The sequence below is a fragment of the Eptatretus burgeri genome, chromosome 10 (assembly GCF_056783735.1).
Source record: "Eptatretus burgeri isolate ZD-2024b chromosome 10, Ebu_testis_v1, whole genome shotgun sequence".
Classification (NCBI taxonomy): Eukaryota; Metazoa; Chordata; class Myxini; order Myxiniformes; family Myxinidae; genus Eptatretus; species Eptatretus burgeri.
The window spans coordinates 42,015,836-42,026,036 of NC_140970.1; the positions used below are offsets into that span (position 1 = coordinate 42,015,836).

The 10,201-nt window shown below is 44.7% G+C and overlaps 1 protein-coding gene across 1 annotated transcript; it reads left to right on the plus strand.

The window, feature by feature from the left end:
• Positions 1-828: 828 nt before the first annotated feature.
• Positions 829-7,248, plus strand: LOC147018400 (uncharacterized protein C4orf54 homolog). Its single transcript, XM_085898004.1, has one exon. It carries the CDS (start codon positions 829-831, stop codon positions 5,644-5,646), a length of 4,818 nt encoding a protein of 1,605 aa, XP_085754130.1. The 3' UTR covers positions 5,647-7,248.
• Positions 7,249-10,201: the final 2,953 nt, after the last annotated feature.

Consider the following 10,201-nt stretch of genomic DNA (forward strand, 5'->3'; position numbering starts at 1 on the left):
CGTGGGTTCGAATCCCGAACCAGCTATAAACTGTCATCCAGGTGTTTCACAGGTAGGGTGTTTCATCAATGTGTGTGCCGTCCGTCAGATGGACGTTAAACGGATCCTCGTCTGCCGACATTAGTTGCTGGACGTTAAAGATCCCACGGTGTCCTTCGCGAAGAGTAGGCAAGCTATCGCCGGCACCCGAAAAAAATTACAAATTCCTGTCCTAACTACAGCTGGGAGAGAGATTGCAAACCACCCGGCACGACCCTGGCCAAAAAACTGCTTCGGCAGAATCCACACTCTGTAACAGAGAGGCTCATCCCATTCGGTACAAAGACATTACCAGACATCAGTGTACTTATCCATGAATTACAAGGACATTTGTCGACAATGGACAAACACATATGGAACTTGGGTTCCTTGAACCTAGGTTACACATCATGATCTTTGGGGTCAATGAGATGGAAGCACAGACATGCCAACCCAAAGTTTACATTTTAAATGCAATCCATACTTTTGAACCATTTGACAAATTGGCTGAATACAAAACCTGAGAAACATCAAGGAATAGAAAGAAAGACAATGATGTGAGAAATGCGAGGTGACATAAAACACTACTGTAGCAAATTCATTTGCAGCACACAATGGCATTTGTATGGAATAACTAGCACAATAAGTACAGTAATTCATTGATGAACAAAGGGTATACATAACATAAAAATTGCAATGCAAATGAATAAATGCTTGACAACCTATACATATAAACCACGACATGTGTGCATAGTTGTTTTGCAGAACTGCAGGGACAGACTCAAGACCAGCTGCAGGACCTCCTGAAATATGTCTGAGGAGGCAGCACCAGCAGAATGGCCCCATCCTCCAAAGTTTATCATATCAAAACCACCTGGATGTGACGATTCCAGTTCAGCAGATGATGAGTATTTTTCTGATGAGTGCAAGTACGTTGAGATCGACGAATGTTTTGAGGGAGTGCAGGAGCACCAGGTGGACAATGAACGTTTTGAAATGACAAACCTTCAGACAGAGCAGGTGGATGTGCAGAATAACACCAACGTTCACACATTGAGGCCTTTTGAAAGTGACGCATCCAGCACGGGTGCTGATGCGGATGATGAAACTACCCCGGATATGATGTATGCTTCATGCAACCACACATTTGAGGAACCCATTGGTCCACAAGGAACGACCATTGATCCGCTGATAGTTATCAAATGTAGCAACAGCCATGGTGACAGTAAAATGCGTTCTGTGTCCCCAGCAAGCAGCAGCGCAAGGGACATGTATCCTGCTCATGCTCAAGAACACCTGGAGTCCACGACTCTCAGTCAAATTCCGCAAAAATCTTCTGGACAAACATTCATCTCCCGAGCAGATCCTCCGATGTTCGAAGCCTCATCAGACGCAGAAAAAGTGCAAAATTTCATCGCGATGCACCAAATGAACCTCAGCGAGCAAGGTGATCTGCGAATCTCAACTTCACGTGAGCCACTACTCTCGAATGCCACCATAGATGTGGAAGATGAGTCTTTCTGCGAGAGCATCGAGGATGAGTTAAAGTCTTGCTGCGGTTCAGAAGAACCTGATTACTATGTGAGTTTTGAGCGGTTCCAATCTCAAGGCAATTTCTGCAGTGAGACAGAAAGTGGCCGCAGGGGAGCATCCAAGGCACAAGCTATAAGGAGCTCGAGTCCATCACACAAAAATGGAAGCGCATGGGGGCAGCTTCATGTGTCACTCACGGCTGCACCGGCTATAAATGCCTCAGGTTGTGCGTGGGCAGTGGGGGCCAATACTGCGAGGGGCGATGAGCACTTGACGGGACCAAAGACAACCATTCACCGCACAGGAGCCACTGCTAATTCCGGCACTGCTGCAGAGAAGACGTGCAGGAGCACCATGAACTGCATGGATGGACCGGCGGGCTACATCAGCGATGCGTCGAGTGCTGGACTTGATGATGCTGATCATGAAGTGCGAAATCTCACTGCGCGTGCCTTCAGGAGCCTGTCCTGTCCATACGACGCATTTGCTGAAGTGTCACCAGCTTGTGAGGAAAGCCCATTTGCAGAGATGCCAAAGTGGCCGCCTTTGACCAGACGGGGATCACCACACTGGGCCCCAAGCTATGTGGACTTGAGCTGGCGTAGATCCGTTGTCGGCCGTGGGAAGGGCAACAGCATAATGCGGCAGCGCCGGCGCTCGCTGGAAGAGATGGGTGGTGGGTCATTACAGGCTGCAAGTCAACTTAAAACTCCTTGTGAGCACAATGCGTCACTGGAAAGAATGAATGAGCCACTAAGCCGGCAGCAGAGTAGAGAATCCGATGCGGTAAGCCAGGGAGGAGGTGCGGTTCATCAAACAAAGCATGCATCAAGCCTACTCACCAATGTACTCTCCAAGAAAATGCAGCAAGAGCAGGAGCTCCGCATGGAGCGTGGGGAGCTGAGGGACACGAGTGCTGCACCAGATGTGGACACTGGACTTTCTCGATATGAATTTCCTGCTCAAGAGGAGCTCACAGAAGACTTGTCCTTCGCGCAGGACCACGTGCAGTGTCCTATTTCAGCGAGCAATGATGGCACCCCTCATACTGAAGACGATGATCTCTGGCAAGCGCAACAGGTGACAGTACAACGCACCGTGACACAAAACATTTTTCTGCAGAGTGAAAACAGTGCGTTTCACTCGTGGAGAGACCGGCAAAGCGATTCACTTGGTGGGAAGGAAGTTAGAAAGCGTTTGATCAGCTTGAGCATTCAACAGGAGGACATGGAGGTGAAACCACAGCCGCATCAGGAGCAGATGCACCAGGAGCAGAGGCAGAAAAAGAAGCAGAAGCAGCAAAAGAAGCAGGAGCAGGAAAAGAAGCAAGAGCAGCAAAAGAAGCAGGAGCAGCAAAAGAAGCAGGAGCAGCAAAAGAAGCAGGAGCAGCAAAAGAAGCAGGAGCAGAAAAAAAAGCAGGAGCAGGAGCAGGAGCAGCAAAAGAAGCAGGAGCAGAAAGAGCCAAAGCACCAGGAGCAAAAGCAGCGGCCCGAGCAGCAGTGTGATGACATGAACCTTAAAGGTACTTATTCTTCGGTGCACTCGATTGATGAAGCACCATCATATTACATCACAGTACCTGAAGCTGTTTTAGTACAGGAAACAGCCATAAATGGTTATTCAGTTGCAGAAGGTGCTGGGGAAGTTGAAGAAGTTATGAATAACAGGGCAGGAATAACAAAGGAAATAACTGAAAAAATTGAAAATAAATCATCCTACAAGATCAACAACACACTGTACATAAAACATTCATCGCAGAGCACGGTCATGTCCAAATCTCCAGAAATCAAGATAAATCTGCAAAAGAACAATGAACAGACACACAGCCCCTTTAGCATCGCAAAACTTCTCACACCAAACATCTGCACTGGAACAGTTGACCAATCGAACATTGAGGTACAAGCCTCAAAGCAGGCCATACTTCAAACCGAGCTCGAACCTAAAACGGGCATGAGAGCAGAGAGTCAGTGTGAGAATCCTGGGAGCACTGACAAGCTCAGAATGCATACACCTCTTCATCAGGTGAGGGACGTCCGGAAGCTTGTGAAGTGCACATACACGTCCATGTCTCGTGAAGACAGTGACGGCAGGTCTACAGCCTCTGACCAGAGCACTTCGGCCGTTGTCTGGGACATGCGCCTAGCTGTAGCACCACGCAGTGTTTGTGCTGCACCACCTCTGGTCATCAACTGCAAATCTATCACGAGGAAGGAAGACACTGCTGACTCAATGATTAATAATGGAGCCTCGGTATTGTTTCCACAAACAACCAAGTCATACAACATGCCTCAACAAATTAATCTCAGAGAAAATGAGAAGCAAGTTATTGAGAGTAATATTCTTAATCAGGAGTCGTCAGGTGTCGACATTTCTCCCACCACAAATGAGAAAGATGAAAACTCTGAGCAACAGCAACAGGCACTCGATAAGCTTACTGCGGCGGTGAAGTCGATGGAGGACCTGTATGTGTTTGAGAACAACGGATGGAAGAGGCGCAAAGATGTGCGACCTGCTCCGCACAGTAATGTTTTATCCCTCATCACCATGGAGGAGGTGGAAAAGGCAAAACAAAACTTGAAGGTGAAACGAAATGATGTCCGTGCCTCAAGCAGGCAAGACAGGCAGCACAGGAAATCGAACGAGCACAGTGCGGAGGGCTTTGGCACCGACACACTTCGACAAAACAAGGGGAAAAGCGCATCACAGTTGCGCATTTTCTCGTCACAGACACAGAGCAAGCAATGCTCTGTTTCCATCTCGTCCTCACCTCTTGTGAGAAATGTGAGCACAGCACAAGCAAGTGCAGGCAGGACCAAAAGCACCAACAAGGTACCCCAGCCATTTGCTTCTGCTGCACCAAAAGCTGCGGCTGCCACGCCTCGGCGTGTCACAGGTGTGCCCTCAAAGAATGCTCCACTTATACATTCTGTGAAGCCACCGGTGTTGCGAAGCAATGAAAGCAGGTCTGAAGGCCTGCCAAGTCGGTCCCACGAGCGTCCTGAGGGAGAAACAACTCCAGAAAAATCTTCAAAATTGGTGCAAGCAAAAGAAAGCCTTGCTTCTGCAGACAGTGAGGTTTATTTCACCATTCCCATCAAACTACAGCAAGACAGCAAGGCAAAAATGGAGGTGCATGGCCCACCCAAAGTTCCACCGAAGACGTACAAGGAGTTAGGCCAAGTCGTGACGGCTGCAGGAGCTCGTGTGCAGCATCGACGGCATCTCCAGCGATTCTTATCGCTTGACGGAGCTTCTTCTTGCAGTGCCAAAGTGGGTGTACCTTCAGAAAAAACAAAACTGCCACATCCGCTCACCATTCAACCTCCTCATCTGGCTGTCTCACCACCTTCCAAAACAACAACCTCACTTGCCCTGCCCGTTGTGGATGCGGCTAAATCATTGCAGTGCAGTGAGCAGGTCATGCCATTGGTTTCCACCTCTTCTGTGCCCACTCCCTCATCCACCTGTTCTACTTTCCAAAATACACAGCGCAGATTGCTGTTGGACCCGGAGTCGGGTCAATTTTACCTGGTGGATATGCCAATCCATCCTCAACGGAAGCGTCTTCTTGATCCTGATACCGGTCAGTTCATCGAAGTAGTTCTGCCAGCATCCCAGCAGGTCCTGGGTGCTGCTCCAGGTGTCTTTCCTGTTCCAGTTTCACCCTTTGTCATCGGTGGTGGAACGTTCGCAACTCCATACGTCGTTTATCCTGGGGTGCACACGCTACCAGTGTCACAACAATTTGGAGCTGCACAGGTAGCAATGGGCAGAGGCGTTTGCATGGGAAACTCCACCACCACGACGATCACAACGACCACTGCTGGAATAAACACTACCACCGTGGCAGCCGTTATGGGAGGTGGTCAGATACCTCTCAAAGGAAGCTGTGACGATGCTACAAGCCTTGGAGACCGACCTTACTTCCTCCCATCAGGAATGGTGCAGGCCGTGTATGCAGTTTCAGGTGCACCTGTCGTTGGAGGCGATTCCAAGCCACCTGTAATTAGCATCACATCATCTCAGGGTCCACGTATTGTGGCACCAACCTCATTCGATGGGTCTACTATGAGTTTTGTGGTGGAGCACAAGTGAACGTGATGCATCATTAGTATAAATGGCGGGAGCTCTTTGGACAAATTTTGTGGCTGTCCAACTGAATGTGCTTATGGTAGAGGAGTCATGTTCGCACTTGGCACGTTGTTGTATCCAAATGTTTATTACACGGAAATTGGTGCTTGCACCCATCACCTACACTCCTATGAACTGAACTTATTGAGTTTTGAACACTTCAATCCCTGCATTTTATTTTTTTAATTTACTGCCACAAGGTCTTGACGGGATGGGTTCTTATTATTTCACTCGACATTGCTGTGATGGTCCTCCGAGATTGCCTCATCGTTTCAGAGACATACAAACACGTTGCATGTATTTTGAGTTAAAGCACATGGTGCACGTATGAATGATGTGTTAGATACTTTGAATGTTTTTTAAAAATATAATATACTTGGTTATTTGTGAATGTAGTTTCATATCATCATAAGGGCTGATGTTAAAATTAGTAATTTTGTGATGCAGCTCAAACTTCTTATTGGATGAAAGATTATGTATACTAAAAAGGTGAGATACGGGAGGTTGTGGGAGCGGAGTAGAGGGGGAGGCACGTTTAGAGGTCTTGCAGGAAACTCCTAACTGGAAACTGCAAACTGCTATTGAGCTTTTTGTTCAAAGATATAGTGTTGCAATTTTTTGATAAAGGCACTTTTAAAATAGTGGTGAGTGAAGGGGTGGATTGGGGACTTCATTTTGAAGAATAAAATGAGAGGAAACAAAGGAGTGAGGTTCGAGAGGAAAAGTGAGGATTGGGAATGTCATGGGTTACATGGATACAAGAAAAAGGAAGTTGGGAGGACATGGGAGAAGATATTTGGGAGGATGGAGAATGTTTGGGTGGGAAGGGGTGGGAGGTGGTCATCCTGACAGTCGTGCTGTTCTTTCTTTCTTTTAATGTCTCTGTTTTTCTATATTTCACAAATCTCTTGCACTCACAAACTGGAAGGTTAATCAAACAGGGTTGTTAAAACTTAATATGGACCCCCCTGATTGATAGAACACATTCAGGGTCAAGTGAACTATCAGTAAAGACGAAATGTGGATACAAGAGGTTTCTTAAGGAATTATTTCCCAATGCACAAAACGTTTTATCATTGTATAAAAATGCAGTGTCGAATTTTTCAAAAGTTTTTAACATGAAAAACAGAAAATATTCTTGTTTCAGAAAATATTCTCCATGTTTAACAAACTTCAAAAAATAATTAAAATTCTCTCAAGAGAACAAACACATCACAAATCGAAAGTGTAAGTTGTGATTTGGCGATGAGAACAGTTATATGCCTTGCTCTGACTTTGAACATGCTGATTAGAAGACCTATCTTTGTATTGCATGCACAATGGCGAAACCTTTGAACGGGCACTTGTCACCACCATATGCCACTGTTTTTCCCAAATGTTCCTTTTCCTTTCTTACCTCTTCATATCTCTTTCGAACTTTCCAACCTAAACCTAACCCTCTTTTTCCTGCTGCTTACCTGACTCTTCCTTTTCTCATTTATGGATTTTAAAATGATCCCTCTCTGTTGTACCCTTTTGCATCGATACACAGTAATGTGGACAATTCATTAAAACTTATTAGTTTGTCTTTTTTTTTTTAGAGGTGGGAGTTCAGATGGGTCCAGACTTTGCTTGCTGGGAGGCAAATGAATAATTAATGAAGTTTGAACTGGTTGGAATTGTGGGATGTTTGTACATAAACAGAACAGGTGGCACTTGGTGCAGTACAGATAATGTTTAATAATACTGTATAGTTTGTTTGAGAACGTGAGAGAGAATGAGATGGCACGAGACATGAGGTTGGCAAAGTATAATGAGCAAGAAAAACGAAATGTGCACAACTTGTGGTTTGTATGTTGCATTTATTTATTTATTTTTGACATTTTAAAAATATTTCAAGAAAAGACGAGGGACTTTTTACCTCCAGACAGATTTAGGGCCCATCATGTGCCCAAAGGGAATATCAAGTGGAACACAAGTTTTTCCACTTTTTTTTTTTTATTTGTGGGAAATAAGTTGCTTTCAACTGTGATATAAAATGATGACAGTTTAATCTTTAAACGCCAGTAAAATCAGTTGAAGTCAGGGTTTTCTAGCTGAAGTTTAATGCCTTTGAGTGTTGACGTCACAGGTTGATGGCTGCAAAGTCAAAAAGACGTAAGATTGAGTCTGGCTCGACTTCAGAAAATGACTCGAGGGTTGATGGTGAATTTGAGGTTACATTTTATGAAAATGAGTAAGGGTCTGATGAACAAGAAAATAAAATAGAAATTATATTTTAGGTTTTCACCACAATGTTGGGATGAAGCTCCATCGGTTCGAATCATACGATTTGGAAAATATGGCTCATGGAGCGGAAGTCGAGAGCAGCGACTGTTCGTCTTTTGTCGATGCACTGCAAAACAATGTCAGATAAAATGTTCATATAATTTATGCAGGTTTTTAAAACATAATTTACTTTTCACCAAACATAATAAAAAGTGATAAACACCAAAACACAGTGGGTTTGGATATCGTCTCCAAAAACTCGATGCTTCACCTCCCACATGGGGCTTAATGTCCCCCCATGGTCTGACCTTATCCTTTACGTGCCGGCGTGGTGCTTTGCTTCCCACACAGCATGGGCCTGTGCATTGCATCCTGCAGAACCTGGCCAAGTACTTAACATCCCGTGGGGCCTGGCCAAGTACTTCACATCCATCACACCTGACCTGACATTGTGCTTCACGTCCGACAAAGTTTATGTTATCAAAATAAAACCTTTCTATTCCTTGACATGAAGAAAACCGATTTCGGAAGAAAATGATTAATACAAAACTCATTACGAGATGTTTGAAATTGGCATTTTGACAAGTGTATCGCTGCAGCAGTAGCTCGACGCCCCGAGTTGCACCGTGTGAGGTCCGCTGTACTAGTATTTTGGCTCATGTCCACACTCTTTGTAAGTTCTGTGGGAATGTTATTTCAGAGGTCGTTTTACCAGTACGTTATTGTTATTAGATGGCGGCTGGTTGTAAAAACCACTACATCACCACTACAGCGTGATGTGCAAGCGGACAAAGGAAGGCTGCGACATTCACATCAGACAAAAGCACGATGTTTGTGGATGCCCTCGACTATTCAAGTTTCGTTTGTTCCTGATAGACCACACAAAGACGGTCCTTTGTGATAGATAAAAACTGGAACTTCAAAGAATGTGGTCAACTGCAATCAAAAGACCTCATGGTCAAGTCAATTATGTGACGAGTGGAAATTTCTTTCATTGGTTCCTTGCCCCGGACAAGTCAAGTCATTGAAAATTGGATATACACAGAAGCTCCACAGAGGCATTGTCTTCATCACGTTCCTTTAAAAAAAACATTTAAAAAGGTGAAAATTTGGGAGATGTGTCGAAGAACCATACCCTCATAAAATAAGGCCGGTAATTTTGGATGAAGACTCGTGACTGACGGCATATGCGCTAACCTACATGGACCAATCAACTAGCTGCGAACATCTGAAAGAGAGTGAATTCACTCATCCACTGAGATTTCAAACATTGTGGGTTTGTTTCTCGAGGCTCGCTTCATCAAGCCAATCAAAAAGACAAGCATGGCCAACAGGTCACATGATATCAAGATGGCAGTGCCATCTGTGAAACTTGCTGCAGTTATCTTTCAAAACATGGAATTTGGGGTGAATTATTGTCCCACAACAACAAAAAAAAATGGACAAAGGAAAACTTAATCTCAACAAAATGTAGTGAATACCTCCCTGACTACCGACCTCCAGAACTTGCACAGTGTGGACGACATGGAATCTGAGAAACTTGGCCAAGCATCTTCATCAAACTGTTGTTGTTGTAACCCTACTTCCTCCTCATAATAAAATGTTTCAGACGTGCATTGGGGCAAGATCGTTTGGACAGCCATGTATATAGCTTAGTTCAGTTTGGTTCAGTTCAGCCATGTATACAGCTTATAGCTTAGTTCCAAATTAATTAACCACAGCCATGACTGACAAGGGTTCATAAGAACTTTCCTCAAAATGAGGAAATGAAACTGAGAACTGTCTCGGACCCTTCATTGCACGTTTTCAACATACCGTATCACAATATTGCTCAATTTCTGGTCTTTTGGCCATTTATGGACCGCAATACCGTCTTTATGGAAGGTCACTACACATAGTTTTGGGATGTAACCAAAAATATCATCGACATGACTGGAGTAGTTGTGGGAAATGCTAGGAATTCAAATCATACTTCATATTAGTGACCTTAGGACCTGAGGTGACCCAGTGACCTTAGGAGCACTGCTCACAGACAGACGTCATTCAACACAATACTGGTGCAAGATCACAAAAATAAATTTATGCACTCGAGTTGTCAACCTTTTAACAACAAAATTGAATACCTTACAATTTGTGTACAGCAAACCAACTTTTCCTGAAGATTTTTTTCCCCACACAAAGTAGGAACGAGGCCCTTGGCATTATTTAATTTTTTTGGATGCATCATCAAGCTCAAGGCTTGTGGAAGAGCTGGAACACAGAATGGATCAGG